Here is a 22,016-nt window from a genome sequence, read left to right on the forward strand (position 1 = left end):
TCAACTTCAACCCTAACCGACATGCAATAATCATCAAAAGTTTTAGATGTGAATTCTCCAGCATTATCCAATCAAATAAATTTGATCGGATAATTAGGGTGGTAAGCCCTGAGCTTGATCACCTGAGCCAACAGTTTGGAGAATGCAGCATTCCTTGTAGACAACAAGCACACGTGTGACCAACATGTGGAAGTGTCAACCAAAACCATAAAATATATAAATGGTCCACATGGAGGGTGAATCAATCCACAAATATCCCTTGAATCCGTTGTAGAAAAATAGGAGGATTCGAATGAATTTTGTCATAAGAAGGCTTAGTAATAAGATTTCCCATAGAACATGTTTGACATGTGATTCCTTGAATTGAACCTAAACTTTGGGTTAGTGGATGCCCGTGTGATGACTTGAGGATACGGCGCATCACTATTCGTCCAGGATATCCCAAACAATCATGCCAAAGTGTAATTTCATGCGCAGTCCCAGATGTAGGGCTAGCCACATAGTGGTTCTTTATGGGGCGTATGGTCGTAGTATACATACCACTCAGGATACGCTCAATTTTCTGTAGAATACGCTTCTAGCCATGTTCGTAGGAAGTTATGCACAGAAATTCAACTTCGTTTTCTACATGTGTTTCAGCGTGGTAATTGTTATCTCTAATGTCCTTAAAGCTCAACAACATTCTTCCGGAACGTGGAGAATAAAGTGCCTCATCAATGGTCAAAATTGTACCAGTGGACAACATTATATGTGTCTTACCTTCGATCAGGTTGGATGGGCCTGAGAAGGTTGTCAGATGTGCATTCTTAGGTATGAAGTTAGTGAAATAGATGCATTCATGTAAAATTGTGTGCGTGGTTGCACTATCTGCCAGACAACTAACTTCCCCTCTAGTCATACATAGACTGAAAAATTAATTTGAATTGGTCACATGCATAAAAGTTCTTAAAACAAATATCCATTCAAAATAATTTTAAGTATTCAAGGACGGAAATTAATTAAAACTTAATATCCAAAAACAAATCACCAACAAATAATCAAAACATAAAGGAAATTTGTTCAAAATTAAACACAAAAAAAACAGGGAGGGGGTTCGGCCACTACTGTGGAATTCGGCTCCATGGTCATATTTCAACTACAAAAAATAGGTTATGTCTAAGATTCTAATCTCCATAGGGGTAACGGCCTCTTGAAAGTCAGAAACCTCCATTTTGGTACTCTCTGGTTCGTCCACTTGCATAAAGTATAAAAAAGAGCATAAAAATATTTGTCTGCTAATCAAATCTGTATATATATTGGGTAGCATTGTCCCTATACGTATTTTTACTTCTCAAACACAACTTTTAATTTTTGGTCATCAAGTCAAATGAATTGAAAAAATTAATGATCAGAAATTTATAAAAATGTGTGAGATGTAAAAATGAGCTTTTGAATAACACTTTCCTATATATTTCACAATTAGTTCTGATGATGTGCTTGACCCAAACACACACATAAATGCCTCCTTCTAGTGCTGGATTTCGGTTGTGGGCCACAGAGAAGGATGGACAACAGTCTTAGGGTCAATGGGTCCCACACACCCAATGCCCTGGTGAGCCTCCAAATAAAAATGTTGTGTTTCCTGAAAAATCCCATCGAGTCAAACGACATGCCGTGCAAGGTGGGCTTCGTTTCCCCTTTGAATTGATTTTCACCGATGTACTGATGTAGTAATAAAATTGTTGAGTAAAATTCTCTTCGCTCTTATTCTCATCTCATTCTCTCTTCTCATCTTATACTGTACTTTTTATCTTATTGTTTTTATAAAAAAAATCAATATAAAATGTTGACGTAGTTTAACCGTAACCATTCAAGTAGGAAAAGAAGAAATGAGAGAGAGATTAAGAGGATGAGACTCCCCTCCTAAAATTGTGGTGGTAGCTGAATTATCAAATTGTTGTACCTTTATTTTGTTTTTACTATTACATTTTTGTTGTTGTGTTGTTCCGTTGCATGTGAAATATTTTGGGACCACACATAATTTTGGGTAAAATAATGAATGTTCTTAACTATATAAATGAGTAATCATCAGACCCGTATTTCACACGTTATGTATTAAGTTTGATTCTTGATACTAGTGAATTATATGATGGTGTTCAAAGGAAGGCTGAAATGCCTATGTTCGCCTTCCCGGCCCCTGAAATGTGGATTACCGTAGCGAAGTCACTAGTTAATTTCTTTAAAAATATATATATATATATATATATATATATATATATATATTTGAACGACAAGTTTTTAGGTAATTTATGAGTAACGAATTAAGATCATAATAATTTCAAGGTCTGACTCTCACAATATAACCGATAAAATGGGAATCGTATGTTTGCATAATTTTTACGGATTCGATTTATACACATTTCCATATACATGAATTGTATACGAGGAATATAGAGATGATTTAATTTTGTGTTGTAACATATTATGCCACGTCATAATCAAAGTTATCTTTATCCTGGCTAGCATGTCAAATGAGCAATCGAGTTCAATAGTTATTTCTTGAATTTTATGTCTCTGGGTTTGTAAGTCTATGGGCTCTTCTTTGCCATATTTTCTTGAATATAGTCTCAACGTATGTTTGAGCGCTGAATTTGATCTAACAATAATTAATAATTCAGTTTAATCCGTTATATCAAATTCGACAATCGAATATTGTATCAATACTTATTGTTTGTAGGTAATTAAAAAATGGCTTTCCGAAATTTATAATACATTTATCTTCAAGAGACAATTTCTTTTTTATCCCTCGTACCGATTCTCAAAAAAATAAAAAATAAACTTCAGGAAACAAACAAGGAGAAACATCAAGTCAACATGCTTAGCTTTTTGTTTAAAATAGAAGCTGGTGACTTCGCCTCGTAAGTTGACTCTTTTGGAAGTTGGAAAGACTGATAGATGCATTTCAACTTTTTCCTAGTCACCATTGTATGGTTCACCTGCGCCAGAAATCGAATCCAAGATGCACGGTACAAAATACGGGCCCGAAATTCATCTCCAACTACTAAACCACCCATAGTGATTCAATGAACACAATTAGTTTAATAGCTTTAGTTACCAAGTACAAATCCACAAAATTAAGAAAAATAAAAGATAGATAAAAGAACACAAACATTTCATTCAATTATTAGGGTTTGTAAAAGAGTGGCCCATCTATTACTTTCCTTTTGCTTTCGATATATCTCAATTTTCAACACGTCTCAGTCTCATTTCGTATATACTATCATCACCATCATGAAAACCTAGCTATCCTTTATTTTCTCTTCATTTGGTTTGCTTTACCTTATTCAATCCTTTCCTCCTGTACAAGACTAGTTTCTTTCTACTTTTTTGAGGATAGCCAGCCCATTGACATTTTTGTACATGATAAAGCCTATCAAAGATAAGCTAAACTAGTTTGGTATAGTGACATAGTTTTTAGGTCCATTGTTAGAAAATTTAGTCAAAAACCCTAAAATTTTAACCAAGACATTTAACGCAAAAGAAATATGGTAGCATATCGTTTTACTTTACTATAAAATTATTACAATCAGTCTTGCGTATGGTTTAAGAAAATTTTCCCATTTGTTATTCTTATATTATGTTTTGATATGTATAGGTTTAAGATCCGACGTGGATATTCTTTGTAATTTTCTTTAGCTAATTTAACAAATACCCCCTAAAACTTTAGAGATTTATTTTACAAAACCCGAGAAACAATAATCATATTTATTGTTTGGTCCTCGGTGTGGCTCATTGATAACTTTTTTTCACTTAAATAAGGGTTTAATATAAACCTCAATGAGGAGTGTTAATAAACTCACTTCATTATCTTATTTCTCACACTAACATTTTAATATAAAAAAAATGTTAATGCCAATTTTACATTCTTGTAAGATGACATTTAAGGACCAAAGCAAAAAAGAAAAAAAATGAAAAATAAATTGTCTTATCTATTCACCATCTCTCTGCAAATAAATATTTTCTTCATTTTCTGTTCTCTCTAATTTAATTATTTTATAAATCATATGATGCGATTGTTGATAATTGAATTATTATTGAATTATTAATTAATGTATTTATTTATGATAAATAAAATGAAGTTTTAACGAAAAACCCGCGAGACTGTTCACTTTAACGAAAAACCACATTTTTACACTAAAAAGTCAATCCTGATACTATTCACTTTACCCTTTATTTTGTCCTTATCGTTAAAACTCAAAGTTTTTAAATCATTTTCATTAGTTTTTCTTAAAAAAAATGGTTTACAATAAGCCACAAATTCCACCATAAAGTTTATCAGGTACCGTTTGGTACGCAGACAGGACGGAACGAGATGGGACGGGACAGGACGGAACATATGATGTAAATATTGAAAAAGATAAGGAGAAATTTTGTCATAAAATGTTATAAATTTGTGTTCCACATATGTGGAACGGGTCGTTCCAGGGGGAAGAGGTGGAACGAAAAATCAGCCAAATTTCGTCCCATGGGACAACCCGTTCCACAGTTTTTAGGCGCACCAAACGTGGGATGGAACGGCTTATACCGTTCCGTCCCGTCCCGTCCCACGTACTATACGATACCTCAAATCACGATTATCTTGCAATCACTTTTGTAAAAAATCAATAGCTTTTCACTTTTTGACCCTATAGAAAAGTTAATTGGGTTGTTTTGCTTTAACTTTGTTAATTATCATATTGTCCGCACAAATTGCCTCAGCCACGGGGTTCAAAAATTTGAACGAGGATTCAAGGAATTCAATTACCGGGTTGATTTTAACAAAGTTAGAACCTAAATTCACCCCTTTCAGTTACTTATAAAAGGCTTTTTAGCCATAATGGTCTCTAAAATTGATATAACTCTTCATTTTGGTTATTGAAATTTAAAATCGATAGAAGTGGTTTTTGAATTTGTTCACCATTAATCATTTTAGTTATTCCGTGAAAATCTCCATTACATAAGGGAGAAATGACAAAAGTACCTTCAATTTTTTCATATCATTTTGGCCAATTGTTTATTAAATAGAGGGAATTTTTGTCATTTAAGTCTTTATTTAACATAGATTTTTCACAGAATGATCAAAACGATTGATTGTAGACAAAATCAAGGATCACTTTTATCGATTTTAAATCTCAAAGTCCAAAACAATGAGTTATTACAAATCGTAGGGATCATTTTAAGATAAAAAAATCTTTATAAAAACATAAAGTATCACACTATATTTAAGGCATTTTCATACAGAATATTCGAGAACTGATGAGTTGGAAATTTTTTATTTTTTATTTTCATCATATGATATGAGTTTGTAATAATGTAACGCATAACCTTTGTTTTTTCGAGTGATTGACCCAAGAATAATTAATAACAAGTGCCTCATTTTTTAAAATATTAAACATTTATTGCATTATTATTTGTCAAATAATACTTGCATTTGGGGGCGCTCCCCCCGGGGAGGTGAGCTAATTCATCCACTTGGGAGGTGAACGCATTCATCCATTTGCAAGTGATTTATATTTAATGTTAACATTTCGTAATAAGAACCATTTAATTGCTCAATCTTAATTTGAAGATTATCCTTTCAAAATCATTCAAATCATTACTATGTTTATCTATTTTGATACATCCAATTTGAATGATTTCTTATTGATGATCTTCAAATGGAGAGAAAAAAATTAAACTTCCGATAATGAAATTTCTATGGCAAAGTTACATTATGTAAGTGGAGAATAAGCTCATCCTTTCACGAGAATAATGCAAATGTAACATGTCGTGTATGGTATGAAGTCCTAACTGGTCGATACCTAATTACTAAACCTAGGAAAGTGGTGAAAAATTGAATGAATTTGGTCCCTTCAAGTTTAAAGCTTGACTCTTCTAAATTCTTTGCAACTCACCAAAAACGAATTTGAACCATATTATTGCTAACTAATTGTAAAGCTTAACTCACTACCTCAACTCATTAGTATAGATAATATCGTTTATTCATTTTTGTTGTTGTTGTGAAATCTCCCTCAAAAGGGAAGTAAACCCAACAAACAAAGATTAGGCCTAATAACTCAAGTAAAGATAGCCCATGTCCTAAAAACCAATGTGTTACCCGTACTACAATATTGGTGGCCCAATCATTTGGGGCTTGTTGGATTTTGGTTCCAATACTTTTGTACTTGTATCTTATTTTGTGTTTTTGATAAATTTGTTTACTTCATAAAAAAGGACTTCAATAATGTGAAAAAAGGACTTCAAGGAGAAGAAAAATATAGTAGCTACATGATAATAGTGTTTGAAATTTCTTCGATATCATTGATTTTTTGTGAAACATCGACAAAATTAAAGAAAGATATGGAAGAGAGGGGGGTTGGGTGAAGTCTAAACTTCACAATAAATCAGAGTCCTCTTAAATTTCGGCTAAAATCGATAGATTTCGTTTATATTTTCGACATATCGGTTAATTATCGAAACATTGTCATATGACATTCCATAGAATTTCATTTTAAATATCCATGTTTTTAAGCAAATTTTCATCATTTTCATAAAAAAAACATCGATGTTGATATTTTCATAAATTTACATATCGATATTTCTACCGATACTAATATTTTAAACATTGCATGATAATGGATTGGTAAGGTCATCTCCAACCGAAGGCTAGCCAGAGGGCTCGTTTTAGCCCTCTGGCCCTCCAAGATATTAATATTTTAATGAACGGTATAGGGCCATATTTGCCTTCATCCTCAACCGAGGGCCAAAGGGCCATAAGGCTTGTTTTAGCCCTGTCACAAAAACCATTTCCAACCGAGGGCCATAGGGCCAAACATAATTTATTATTTAAATTTAAAAGGAAAAATTAGTTTCTGGTCCCTAATTTCTAATGTTCATTGACTAAGACCTTATCAGTTTTAAAATTTTGATCAAAGTCCATAGCATTAATATATTAATGAATTACATGTAAGTTACATAATTTTTATAAAAAAAAAAATTAGTAATTGATTTGGAGTTTTAATACTCATACCCTTATTAAACTCCTAATTAATTTTCAATTCAAACATTTCCCAAATAAAAAAATAAAATTAGAATAAGTTTGCACCCATTAAATTTTTATAAAAAAAATCAATTTTTTAATCTTATATGTATCCATTCTTAAATGTACCAATTTGTTTAAAATGTACCCTTCTTTAATTTAAAGTGTACCCATTTTAATATAAAATTTCATTCAACTTTTCTCTAACCCATTTTTTAAATTTATATGGGTACATTCTATTTCGTTGATTTGAGAATGCATCAATGTCAAGTTTAATAGAAGAAATTTAATAATGTTATTAAGTATATATATATATATTGGTGCTTTTGAAAATGTACCCATGCTTTGGTACAATAATTTTTTGGTTAGTTTTGATGAACGTACCCATGTGTGTGTATATATATACATACACATAATATATTGGAGAGTATAATTCATCTTTAATATTTTTAATCCCATAAAATATGAGTTTTATTTAAAATCTCATTAATATAAATAACTACAAATTTCATTTTTAATTTAAAAATATAATAACCTACATAGAAATACATTATTACATTAATGTCAGGGACTTCGATTAAAAACTAAAAACCACCAAGGTTTCAGTCAAAGAACATTGGTAGTTGGGGAATGTATCCAAAGTGTTCCAATTTAAAAACTACAACAACTTAAATTTAAAAACAACAACTTATATTTAAAAACTACAACTTAAATTTTAAAACTACAAATTAAATTTAAGAACTACATTAACTTAAATTTAAAAACTACAACAACTTAAATTTAATATCCATAATCACATTATCTTCATCATCCGCCATTGTAGGAGTATAGTTAGAGGTAAACAATTGCCGCCGGGTCATAATATATATATTTTTTCCTATCAAAATATGCCTTACTCATTGGAGTGTAATTCGAAGTGTTCATTTCCATATTCTTATCATCTATCTCTTATTGTATTTGTTTGGCCCGTTCTTCATGCCTACGGTTCCTTTCTTCCGTGTCAATGACATTTTGCTCCGCCATTAATCGCAATGAGGCTGCCACTTCCTATTGAGCGGTGTAATCATCATTTGCCTTGCCCTTTTCCTTCAACCTTCGGGTCTTGTTTCATCTCATAGCCCTAGGTATGAAACCTTCACCTGAAGACGGATTTTCTACCCTTATTTGTGAATGGTAGGAGATCCATCTTCATCCATATCTACATCTAAGGATGCAGTTCCGAACACCGGCGTATGACCTACTCTATGTTGAGGTGGATCTTCAAATAACACCCACCCTTTACAAATTCAAATTTCCCAACAACCGTGAAACTGAAAGGGTTTCGAGCTGCCCTCCATATACAATTCCTCCGCTTGGCGTACCTAGAAAATATAATTAAAAAAATTAAAAGAAATTAATTTATGAAATTAAATGCAATATAATTAAATATTTAAAATAAATTATGAAAACACTTACTTCATCGTAGTAGTTAGCGCCGCTTTCATGTCTAATTGCGGTTGCTAACAGTGCTTGATGCCATTTGTTCAAACTTGGCTGAAGATGTTCCTTCCATCTTGAAGAACAACTCTTGTGGTTTTGGATATTTGGTGGAGTGGTGCATTCGTAGAACTCTAAGTATTTTTTGGACACACGAGTCCAAACACCTTCACTTGTTTGAGAACTCCCCCTCACACTATCTTCTGACACCCATCTATAAGCCCTGCAAAGAGCTTCATCTTCTTTCCGGGTCCAAGCCTTACCTTTCATTGCAGATGAGGCTATTTGAAAATTATTGAAAAAATTGAAGGAAAGATTATTGCAAGATGTAAGAAAATATAATGTGAAGAATTGAAATAGAATGAAGTGAGATAGTATGGAATGGTGAAAATAATGTGAGAAATGTTGTAGGAATGACTTAGGTATTTATAGGAAAAAAAGGAGGAAATTTTTTAATTCATAAAAAAAAAAAAAATGGCCCAAAAAAAAAAATTATTGAATCCAACGATAACTACGTCAGCTAGCCGTTGTATTTCAAAATTTAGCCTAAAATTCTTGTCGGATATAACCGAGAGGAATAACTACAATGTTGTCAGATATAACCGACATGAATAATGAATTTCCAGCCCTGCCCGGGGCTGGCTGGATTGGGCCAGCCGGTTGGCCATTTTTTGTCCCGTGGGGCCCATGAGCTCTTTGACCTAACCCTCGGTTGGAGACGGTTTTGGGGTTATTTTCGGCCCTCTAGACCATTCGATTGAAGATGGCCTAAGAGTGTTGTTTATAAGCCATTAGATCAAACAAAGAGCACATATTAAAGACCATTTTATTTTCTGATTTGTTTGATGCAATTACTTGTATAACAAGCATCTTTTTAATTTCGTAAAGGATAACAAAGCAAATTTTATTTTCTTCTCTACATTCTAACTTATTAAGTTATTACTCAATTTACCTTGTCTTCAAAAAGAGATGTGACGATGTGGAGTGCTCTGCGTACCTAAAATAAACAAATATGTAAAAGACTTTCTTTTGCTCTAAAAAAGGAAGACCAATTGATGGTTTCTTAATGACATTCTACTTTTTTAAAGGCCAAAAAGACTTATAGAAACATTGAATCGTTCACGAACCAACATTGTATGATTCACAAACATAAAAAATCAAACTCAAAACGCGCTGTATGTAAGATGCCAAAGACTTTGGCAATAAAATAGTTTGGTGAGATTTGGGATTCAATTGAAGGGAAAACAAAGTGGGAAATTTTGAAATCGAAATTGGTGAAAATTTTAATTTCCCACCCAAAACGAACCGCCTTTTGCACTGACCGCGTTCAAAACGGACCCAAAATCCCCGCACCATAATTACGATATTACCCTCCGGGTTTGGGTAAAATTACCCAATTCCACGTTCCCTCTTAAATTTAGCTTTCCCCTCTCTCTCTCTACGGTTCCCTTCGGTCTTCAAGCTTCCCAAGAACTCTTCAGGTCTCCTTCTCTCTCTATCTCTCTCTGGCTGTGCTTACTTTCGATCTCAAAGATTTGTGGGTTTTCCCGATTGGGGTTTTTTTAGCCGCGATGTCCTTTGGGTTGCGTCGTTTAATTTGGAATTGTCGATTTCCCGGCTAGGGAAGATAAAACTCAGATCTGGAACGCTTCGTTCTGTGTTTGTGGTTCGTACGATTTTTTAAGCTAGATTTCAACTTGATTTTTCTGAAATTTCTCACTTGGGATCTGCGAGTTACTTTTACAGATCTGGGTTTCGGTTGACTCCACCGACTGAATTTGAATTAATTTTTCTGAATATTGGGTCGAAATTCACCTTCCTTTTCACTACCGGCAGTGTTTCCATTTCCGATTTGCAACAAATTGGGAAAAATATACCTTTTTTTTTTTGGAGGAATTGAATTTCAACGTTCTGCGAAGTCCTGATTCGTTCAATTTCTTTTGGGGTCTCCTGTTTGTGCTATTATATATAAAATTTATTCTGAAATTTGAAAAGGATTTTTGCAGGTAGAAATGGCGGGCAAGGGCGGGAAGGGGCTTATAGCAGCGAAAACCACAGCAGCTAACAAGGACAAGGACAAGGACAAGAAGAGGCCTGTTTCTCGTTCATCTCGCGCTGGTATCCAGGTACTCCTTCAGTTTTTCAGTTCAAATTTACCAATGCGTCGTTGGTGCTGAATTCGCATTTGGGTTTATCTAGTTTGTGTTGCTTGTTTTGAAATTGCATATGGCTTTGTATTATTTTCATCATTTTTGCAGTATTTACATTTGGGTTTGTTTAATCTGTGTTGTTGGTGCTGAAACTGCTTTTGGGTTCGTTTTATTTGCCTTGTTGATGAATTTGCATTTGGGTTTGTTTAGTCTGTGTTGGTTTGTGCTGAGTTTGCGTTTTGGTTATGTGTAGTTTCCGGTGGGTCGAATTCATAGGCAGCTGAAACAGCGAATTGCTGCTCATGGGCGTGTTGGCGCCACTGCTGCTGTGTACTTGGCCTCAATCCTCGAGTACCTGACTGCTGAGGTTCTTGAGTTGGCCGGAAATGCTAGCAAGGATCTCAAGGTCAAGAGAATCACACCGAGGCATCTGCAACTGGCCATCAGGGGAGATGAGGAGCTGGACACTCTGATCAAAGGAACCATTGCCGGAGGTGGTGTCATCCCCCACATCCACAAGTCCCTCATCAACAAGACCTCCAAGGAGTGATTCAAGATTTGATGATTCAAATGGGTTTTAACCAATGGCGTTGTTTAATATTATGACTGTTTTATTCTCGTGTTTTAGTGGCTGTTTAGGTTAGCTGGATTTAGAAGTACATATGGGCAATCTAGTGCTTGTCCGTTTGAACCGGCATCTGTATGTTTGTTCATGTTCATGTGTTTTGTTGGATAGATTAACCAGGTATTCTCATTGTCCTTATTTATATCATGTGACCTTTTAAGCTCTTCTTCTTGTTTAAGATGATGATTGTTGTGAAAGAGAGAATTTCCGCGTTGATAAAATTCTTCCTATGCTTCTGTGGTTGAAGTAGGCGATCGTATATGATCACGTCTAAGCAATCAAGAGAAGATGGTATGTTTTTAGTTTGGCGTTTGATCTTTGTAAATTTGCATCCTTTTAATCGAAATGTTTTATGTCGATGTTATACTTCCAACAGACAACTTATTGATGTGGTGGTGTCTGGGGTCAACGATCCCGTTGGTTTGATGTTGCTATCATCTTAGGGGTGGATGAATGGTTTCTTCTTTATGTGCATATATATGAGTCAGTTTTGAGAGTGGTGCCGGTGGATATGCTGGCATTTCGGGCCGTTTTAGCCCGAAATGATTTCAATACAACATTTTTTTTCCCTCTTGCACTCGTATTTTTAGTACTTTGGATTGAAAGAAACAATAATAAATCAAAGGACAAATAAATAGGGGTGCTATTACTAAAAATGAGAGATTTTAGGTTTGAATTTTATTGATGGTGAATTTGAAATCAATTTGTGTTTCCCGCTTCTTATTAAATATATTGTTATATCTAGGGCTGTGATTGTTGAACACATTTTGACACCCATTTGGCAATTGACATCCATTTTTGTAAAGCTCATTCCGTAATGTGTATCAACGATTTGAATAGTTTATATTTTAGTTATTCTTTCAAAGATCATGCCTATAAAGATATTGCTATTTGCTCACAAAATCGCATTTGCTCAAATTTTTTTTAAAGATATTGCTATTCACACACCCTTGTTATTTTTAGGCTTTTGATTGTTTTCAATTCATTCAATCTGACGGTCGGAAATTGAGAGGGGAGTGAAAAGTAAAAATAGATGTGTGGACAACACTATTCTTTCTTTATTACAATGAAATGAATAAACAGTTTTGGATTTGTCTAATTTTTTTTGCATAAATAATCTATGATGATAAAATATATTAGGAAATGAGCTTTACAAAATGAGTGTTAAAACGTGTCAAAGAATAGGTGTTTTCCAATATGAATCCGTACAATATATATATATATATATATATATATATAATTACCCCCTAAACTTGTGATCATTGGCCAATTTCCCTTCTCAACTTTAATTTTGGCCAATTTTCCCTCTCAACTCTCATAATTAGCCAATTTCCTCCCTCAACTTTAATTTTGGCCAATTTCCCCCTCAACTCTCATAATTAGTCAATTTGTACCCAACTGTTAATTTTTTTTTTTAATTTTTCATGTATTCTTCTGTTAAGTAGGTGTCCACATGACTGCCTTTGAAGGGCAAAAAAAGTCAATTTGCACCCTACTGTCATTTTTTGTTAAGTAGGTTTCCCTACACCTTAACAGAGGTAGATGAGGTTGAGGGAAGAGGTGACAGGGTGTGGGTAGCTACAAACTGCAAAAGTAGCATATCAAATGGACTGGGCTGCAAACAACGGAGGGAGGCGTTGGTGGTAGTCACGGGCTCGGCTTGGAGAAAAGGAAGAACAAGAGAAAGTTCGAAGAAAAGAAAGAAGATAGAAGGTGTAGGGAAAATGACTTTTTAACCCTTTAAAGGCAATCATGCGGATACCTAGTTAACGGAAGAATAGATGGAAAATTAAAAAAATTAACAGTAGGGTGCAAATTGACTAATTATGAGAGTTAAGGGGGAAAAATGGCCAAAATTAAAGTTGAGGGGGGAAATTGACTAATTATGAGAGTCGAGAGGGGAAATTGGTCAAAATTAAAGTTAAGGTGGGAAATTGACCAATCCTTACAAGTTCAGGGGGTAAATTGAAAGTGAAAAGCTACTTAAATAGGTTTACAAGGAGTGCTCTCAACGTAGGAATGACATCGAAATATAATTAAATGTCATACAAATGTTTTTTTTAGTATAACGATATATTTTATATTAAAGAGAATGAGTTTGGCTAATCCACACAATAGGTGACCTAATTTGATATTGAATTCGTCATCCATAAAATTGAAACCTAAAACCTTACACTTACTAGTGAATAAGAGTACCACCAGACCGTAGTACTAAATGGTCACACAAATGCTTTAGAATGCTAAAAATTTGGGCATGTGATTATGTACATGGATTGGCAGCACACTGTTGACTCAGACTTCAATCTCTGCTGTATATTTTGTTAACTTTATTTTCAAACATGTTTCATATTGTCCATACGATGCAATTTTCAGCATTATTGGAATGGAAAAAGATGACCATGTATTATTTTTCTCTTCTTATGCACTCTTTTGTATTTCTAACCATTAGATTAATCAATTCAAACAAATACAACGGATATGATTATACAAAGGTGTGTTGAGGGAAAACAACAATGTAATTACAACTTTTTCTATCAAAGCTGTTATTAGAACTTTAAAAATTTATGGGTAAATCTCAGTTTACTACCCTCAAGTTTAGTGGTTTTCAACATTTAGTACATGAAGTTTTTTTCGTCCCAGAGTCATACCTAAAATGTTAATTTTGGGGACAGTCTTATACATTCGTTAGTCTGACTATTAAGTCTCCTGTTAATTGATGATGTGGCACCCATGTGGACAATGATTGGGCGCCACGTGTTATTAAAAAAATTAATTAAATAAAAGTAAAAAAAAAAAAAAAAAACCTAGAACCCCATTCGTCTTCCCTACCCGACACCTGTCCCTCCCCTCCACCCCTCAATCCCCTTTGTGTGTAGGAGTTTCAAATCCCCAGAAGCACCCCACCTATGAAATTGCGTTAAGAAATCAAACCCATTAAACCCAAAAAAAAAATTACTTACTTTGATTGATTTCATTGATGGGAAATGCACTCCCTTCACCGACCCCATTCCAAGATTTGACTCGAATCATTGCTACCGAAAAGCTCCCGCGAACCAGGCGAGTAAAGCAAGTGCCCTAAGTTTGAATTTCGTCCTCGCAACCGAAATCGGTCAACCTGGAACGGGTGAAGCTGAGGATGGAGAGCGCCGAGGGGCAGAACCAAGTTTTTCTGGCTCGGGTGGTGTTGGACTGCGTGCGACGGTGGTTTCTGGACACGCTCAAGGAGGCAAAGGCGGGCGATAACTCCATCCAGGTGTTGGTGGGTCAGATGTATTGTAGCGGCTATGATGTTGAGGGATGGGATAAGGGTTCTGTAAATTTTAGGGTTTTCTGACATTTGATTTGGGAAGAGTGGATCGAAGAAGGGTGGCTCGGGTGGGCAATGGGTGGGTGATAAGGGATGGGAGAAGGGGGTGCTCGGGTGAAGAAGACGAATGGGGTGGATGTGATGGAGGGGGTGGAGGGGATGAAGGGGTGTTGGGTGGGGAAGATGAAAGGGGTTCTGGGTTTTTTTTAATATATTTTTTAATTTTTTAAAATACTTTTATTTAATTATTTATTTTAATATTTTAGTGACACGTGGCGCCTAGTCATTGTCCATATGGGCGCCACGTCATTAGTTAATAGGAGACTTAACACCAAGACTAATGGATGTATGAGACTGCCCCAAAATTAACACTTTAGGTACGACTTTGGGACGAAAAAACTTCATGTACTAAATGTTGAAAACCACGAAACTTGAAGGTAGTAAACTAAGATTTACCCAAAATTTATTATGCATTTCAAAAAATACAGTGTCTCTTATATATTTATAGAGAAATATATAAAATGACATTTTTGACTTTTGAGTGCTAATAATAATTTTGTATCACAATTACAAATTATTTAACAAGTTGATTTAACAAAAGGCTTGAAAAAGAACAACAACAACAACAAAGTCTTTTCCCACTAAGTGGGGTCGGCTATATGAATCATAGAACGTCATTGTGCTCGGTTCTATGTCATGTCATCCGTTAGATCCAAATACTCTAAGTCTTTTCTTAGAGTCCATTCCAAAGTTTTCCTAGGTCTTTTTCTACCTCTTCGGCCCTGGACCTCTGTCCCGTAATCGCATCTTCTAACCGGAGTGTCAGTAGGCCTTCTTTGCACATGTCCAAACCACCGTAACTGATTTTCTCTCATCTTTCCTTCAATTTCGGCTACTCCTACTTTATCTCTGATATTCTCATTCTTAATCTTATCATTTCTCGTGTGCCCACACATTTAACGAAGCATCATCATCTCCGCTACACTCATTTTATGTACGTGCTGATGTTTCACCACCCAACATTCCGTGCCATATAGCATCGCCGGCCTTATTGCCTTCCTATAAAATTTTCCCTTGAGCTTCAGTGGCATACGACAGTCACACAACACGCCGGATACACACTTCCACTTCATCCATCTAGCTTGTATTCTATAGTTGAGGTCTCCATCTCATTCTCCGTTCTTTTGCAAGATAGATCCTAGGTAGCGAAAGCGGTCACTCTTTGGTACTTCCTGATCTCCAATCCAATGCTTTTGCAGCACCTGCCATTTTATTCTTTGGTTTTTTGTCGAATACAAGTGGTTGTGTACGTGGCTTAATTGTTGGCCTTTGATTGTACCTTGTTCGCTCAAAGTCCATTTTGTGCTATATTTATATGTTTTTATAAGAGATGAGTGTACGATCAAGTGTTTAAGTTTTAATTTCAATAGATATATCGTTAGTCTAAATTTAGAGCAATATTAGTTTTCAAAAAAAAAAACATTTAGAGTAATATCGAGGCATAGTTGGCGCTAACTCAGATATAAGGGGCAGCATAAAGCCTACAGTCACCTCTTTACGATAAAAATGTCTAACAAAGTCTCCAAATGAGAAGTGAGTCTTAGCGAATACATTATTGTTCTTTCAATAACTCCAAATTGTTGGGTCGAACCTATGTTGAAATGCTTCCAACGGCCGTGGAAGTTCTTTCGGTAACCATTGAAGTGCTTCATGCGGCTGTTGAGGTAGTGATCAGTTAATGTTGAAAAGGGCTTGGCATGAGAGCTTGAAGTGTGGGAGCTAAAGATCCACATATTTATCAAATAGCGTTTGGTGTTGACTTGACTTAAGTTTTACATCTAGGTTTCTAAGAGATTTTAGTGATGGATGAGTTTGGCTATGGTGGTTGGGTTTCATGTGTAGGAAAATGGGGAGCTTGAGGCTTGGTTTGTGGATTTGGCATTTTAAAGTTTGGAGAAAGGAGAGTTCTCTCACCGTTCATCTGATATTAGCTTGCTTTAATGGAGGGCGAATGCTTTCTCTTATCTCTGATGGGCAAAGGGGTGTGTCAAAAACTAATTGTTTTCAGCAAATAAATAGATGGACTGGAACCTTCTTATGTCATATGAATAATAAGACAAAGGGGATTTGAACCTTCGTACAAATATCGACAATATCGATGATAATATCGAAAAATATCGATGTAAAGGAAGGAAAAAAAAAGGAAAAGGAAGAAAAAAGGGGAAAAAAGGAGGAAAAAAAAAACACAAAGGGGATTTGAACCCCTCCCATTATACTCCTCCAACACCTTAACCACGATATATCACTTATGTTTTATTGATAATATGCTAAAATATTTATATTTATTAATTTATATGAGTGACATGTTAACAATTACATGCAAAACTATTTTGGAGATTTATCATTTGATGAATACTCTTCACAATAAACTTACTCTACGCATAGAGATGATGAAGATAGTGAAAAATTGAATATCATAGGAACTTTATGTGGTACTAAATCACTCATGTATCTTATCATGTAATGTATAAAGTGTAAAATATTGTAGTAAATCATTATCTATAAATTATTATGGTGTGTTTAATCTTTTTTTCATTAATTACTACATATTTTCTACACTCACAGTGTTTGTCAGCTCATTGTATAATCAACTTAAATCAGTTAAATCCATAATTTAATGCATTTCCTGCTATTTTTTTTTATAAACTAATAGATAATTAACTAAATAAACATTCTCCAAAGTTTCAATAAAAATTTCCAAGTTTTTCTTACAATTTCCGTGGTTTTTATTCAATTTTTATCGATATCGATAATATCTCGATATTTCCATCGAAATTTCCATATTTTTGGACTACCGATATTTCCGATATCATCGATATTTTATACCATGCTTCAAACAATGGGCTTGACTTTGGTGTTCCCAAGTAGACTAAGGTCTCCATTATCGAAGAGTTTCTATGGGCCTTGTGAGCCTCCGTAACCTTCCACACCTCAACTCCTCTAGGAAGCCTCGTGAAACAACATGTTTTGGGTTATGTGAGCTTGGTAGGTGTTGAGTTTCAACGAATGTGTTCTGCATGGCGTGATACAGTTCCTTGTTTGGCATGGCAATAATTAATTAAAACTTGTGTAAAACATTGCTTAACTAATAAAATTTTCAGATAAATACGTATAATATAATTGGGATTAGCATGAGTTTGTACAACTGCACAAAACTTTTGGGCTTTCAATCCTCTTGGGCCTTCCGTAAAAATTTTCGGCCCCAACAATTACATTGTATAAATATGTTCTATTCTTTGTTGTTTGTACTTTATGAGTATATGAAATCTTAACAATATGAGAAAAGTTTTCTTAATGATAAAAATAACAAAACTAAGGTAGTTGAGAGAATAATTTTTGTTGCCTTTTAATTTAAAATTTGCTAGCAACCATAAGAAATTTTATGATTAAAATTGCACCGAAGTTCAACTAAACTTTACCCAACTTTCACTAAAAAAATCTCTAAAATCTCTCAAACATGTTTTGGAAAGAAGTATCCTCAAACTTGTTTTGGAAAGAAGTATGGAAATTGTCAATATTCCTCAAAATTTTGGGGAAATCCCTAGAAAAATATTGCTTCACCCATTTTGATTATCGGCAATCCCATTTTACGGATATATCGCGAAATATTTTCATAATATTAAGTATATTAAATTTTTTATATACAATAATTTTTTTCGAATGTCAATAATAACTTTTTATCATAATTACAAATAAATAATTGAACAAGTTAATTTACGTAAGAGATATATGCTAATCCGTCGATGTCACTGTCAATTTATATTTTGTTTTTGGTTTTTCAAAATACAGCAAATGCCTTAGTTTACTTCCACTTGGAAATTGGCTCCAAAAACAAACAAATGCATAGCCAAAAGGTATCTTCCAACCCTCCGTGAAATACGTCAAGAGTTTTAAGGTTGCAAGATTCCAAAACCATAGGATCTCTCATATGCCCTTTCCTTTAAATACTCTCCATGCACTTTTTGTTCTCATTCTCTCCCTCTCTCTCTCTCTCATGGAAGCATCACATTTTCTACAAAGCAGGAGCTTTGTAACGACAACTATGGCTCGGCCAAGGCATGCGCATGAACGCAACAAGCTACGGCGTTGTTCGATTGTCGCGGTGCTTACAACGCCGGCGGAGAACATGAACATAGTAACAGATACAAGACCGGCAGGTGCTGCAGTAGAAGACAAGAGAGTCTACAAAGATAACTGGTTCGATCGAATGGCCATTAATCATCTTTCACAGAATGTCCAAGCTGCAACAAGTTCTCTCACTTCATTCACTCATTCGTCTCATAATTTCATGGACTGAAAAAAGAAAAATGAATCACAAATGACTTTATTTTAGGTTTATTTACTTATATTTAAATGTTTTTGTAGGGTTGAGAAACAATAAGAGCGGGTACGAAAGCTTGGTGGAGGCAGCAACAGTTGCATCCAGGAAGTTTAATCCAGAAAAACAGAGAGAACTAGTTCTTCAAGCTCTTGATACTGCCTTCCCAAAGCCCGTATTTTCCTTGGTAAGGTCATATATATATATATATAGACACACACACGTGTGTGTTTTGTTTTATTTTCTTCGAGAACCATAAAATTCAAGGAAGTTCATTACTAAGAGAAGTGGTAATCTCATATTGCTTGCTGGGAGAGAGGAAGCTTCCAAACCACTTTCATTTTACTTCACATTAAACATTAAACGGAGGAAAAAAAAACATTTTAAGCAGATATGAACGTAACCAAGTTGCTAGGTAGAGTAGTTGAATTCTTTTTATATATCAAATTACGTTTGAATCTTCATCCATATTCCATCCTTGAGATTAGATTATCTAATGAGGAAAATGAAAAAGAAAGTAAAATAAAACCAATTAGCTAGGTTGTGAGGGCATTGTGAAGAGAGTGACATAATTATTGCCGGCCATAACATGTATTTGGTTCTTTGGCTGCCTGCGGTGACTTTGTTTTTCCTACGATTTGTTAATTATTTCATTTAATTTTTCTGGATCTTGTTTAGATTTGCATATTGTTTATGATCTTATGCTAAAAATTGTATTCTCCGATGAACAGCTTAGGACAATCCTACCAGAATCAAAATTTGCCAGGGAATACTTCGCAATCTTCACCACCATTTTCTTTGCCTGGTTAGTGGGACTCTGTGAGGTAAGTAGAGAATAAAAGTATTCCTCTTTATATTGTATAATTAATTATTTTACATTAAACTGCTCCCTTTTGCCCTTTTGGATTCAACTGCATGGAGATATGCTATTTTGGCCGGTCGTAGAATTTCATTACCTCGACTATTTGCTCGGGAATCATAAGGATCAGTCGTGCACACAAATAACGAATAAATTAGTTGCATAGCATACACGATTGATTTTAACACTGTTTTGTAAGATAAATATGAAAACTTATTAGGGTTTAGTCACTTGCACAAATGGAACACTCATGTGCACAAGCGATTAGCGTTTTAAATGGAGAATTGGAAAATTCTTACTAGAGTGATCTAATTCTTGAAGGTAAAAGAATCGGAGATCAATGGAAGAAAAGAGAAAAATGTAGTGTACATCAAGAAATGCAGGTAAGTTTTTGCTTTCACTTTTCACTGTAATTTTGTTTCTCACTCCATAAGGGCCTCGCGTCCTCACCAACTGAGAGACTTTTTAGTATATCGGGAAGACAGCTCTAGTTTCACTCCTCATTTTAACCCCAAAATGGTCCCACCTCCTCACCAACATATATAATTTTTTTAGTATGTCGGGAACACGGCTTTGTATGCTAAATGTCATATAAAAGTGATTGGACACTTGAATTTTTATTAACCATTTATATACCGAATTGTGTCCTGTCACACTAAAAAATTTCTTCACACGAACCTAAGACACCTCTATTGCTTGAAAACAATCTGCACCAATCATTGTGCTAAATCCTGCCCTCCTTTCTTCTGCATTACCATCATTAATCATCTACTTGCCATCACCACGTAATTACCATCACAATGTAAAACTCATAGTTTAATCACCATCAGCATAATCTTGAGCTGTAATAATTCCTTTTTCTACTTTTACTTTCGTTTTAAGATATTTTTTTTTATAAGTTGTTCTTCTCTCTTATTTTTCCAACAAAATTTGCAGGTTTTTAGAGGAAAGCAATTGTGTAGGGATGTGCCTTAATATGTGCAAGGTGCCATCTCAAAGCTTCATCAAGACTTCCCTTGGAACTCCAGTCAACATGGTTCCAAGTAAGTACTTTTTTATGTAGTAACAAGAACGGACGTCTGTTCCATAGGTAGACTAACAATTTATGGTCACAAAAGTTTGAGGATTCGAAGTAAATTTACAAGCTTTGGTTAACAAAACCTATGCTAAATATCCTCTTAAAGTTAATTTAGTATTCAAATATTTTTATTAAAGATCAGGAAAAAAGGAAAGAAGACTTGCTGATAAAGTGATGGTGAAAGTTCAAATGTGGAGGGCCATGATCATGATATCAATGGAGGGTCCATGCATAAACCCACAAAGGGTGCAAATTCTGCAAGTTGGAACGATCCAACTTCTAACATCAGAGAGAGTTGATATCAGAATTCCTAGCCACAAATCAAATATATACACATGATTAATTGGTTTCCAAGCTAATATTAAACTGTCCTTTTCCTCATGAGACCATGATCTTTGCCCCACGTATAATGTCACCATAATATGATGAAAGCACCCAATATCAACGTTGTTCAATTACACCACGTGGCAGCTACTGCAGTCATGATTAGTAATATTTAAAAGAGGCTAAGCGCTAGTCGGCGGTGAATTAGAACCTAGCGCCTAAGCTAATTTATAGAGAAATGCATTGAGCTTGAGTGCTGTGATAGGGTCCACTGTTATGACGAAGTGAGCTATCTGATTTGAATCAAGCAAGTAGAGTTGAACTTTGATTTAATTTGCTTTATTATTCAATACCGCAGATTTTGATGATATGAGCTGTGAGATGATATTTGGTCAGAATCCTCCAGAGATATCCAACGATCCAGCACTCAAGCAACCATGCTACAAACTATGTAATACTTCATCATTTTACTCGGTTTTATTAGCCACATAATATGCAGCATCATATATCTCATGCATAACTGATGCATGCAGGCAAAGTAAATAAAAGGCACAACAGTAATGACTGCTCCAAGTAACACCATGGGATGCTTTCCATGGCAAAAAAAGAGAGGTAATTTTGGATAAAGTATGCAGAAACTAAGCTATTGGAATCTAGAAATTCTATGTGCAGCACGTCCATTCTCTATTAAGGAACGGTTGAAAATGCATTCTTTAATAAAGAACATATTGAGGTTTGTCTCATAATCGAACTAGTTAGAATTAGGACTTAAATTTTCTTATA

The 22,016-nt window shown here is 34.7% G+C and overlaps 2 protein-coding genes across 2 annotated transcripts; both read left to right on the forward strand.

The window, feature by feature from the left end:
• The first annotated feature begins 9,837 nt into the window (after positions 1-9,837).
• Positions 9,838-11,450, forward strand: LOC126616576 (histone H2A variant 1). The gene is made up of 3 exons (XM_050284648.1): positions 9,838-9,993; positions 10,519-10,638; positions 10,916-11,450. The coding sequence occupies exons 2-3, from the start codon at positions 10,525-10,527 to the stop codon at positions 11,210-11,212; spliced, it is 411 nt and encodes a 136-aa protein (XP_050140605.1). The 5' UTR covers positions 9,838-9,993; positions 10,519-10,524; the 3' UTR covers positions 11,213-11,450.
• A 7,198-nt stretch (positions 11,451-18,648) lies between these two features.
• Positions 18,649-21,725, forward strand: LOC126614608 (beta-carotene isomerase D27, chloroplastic-like). The gene is made up of 6 exons (XM_050282257.1): positions 18,649-18,904; positions 19,020-19,159; positions 19,704-19,796; positions 20,153-20,214; positions 20,768-20,874; positions 21,592-21,725. Exons 1-6 carry the CDS (start codon positions 18,649-18,651, stop codon positions 21,723-21,725), a joined length of 792 nt encoding a protein of 263 aa, XP_050138214.1.
• Positions 21,726-22,016: the final 291 nt, after the last annotated feature.

The sequence above is a fragment of the Malus sylvestris genome, chromosome 3 (genome assembly GCF_916048215.2).
Source record: "Malus sylvestris chromosome 3, drMalSylv7.2, whole genome shotgun sequence".
Lineage (NCBI taxonomy): Eukaryota > Viridiplantae > Streptophyta > Magnoliopsida > Rosales > Rosaceae > Malus > Malus sylvestris.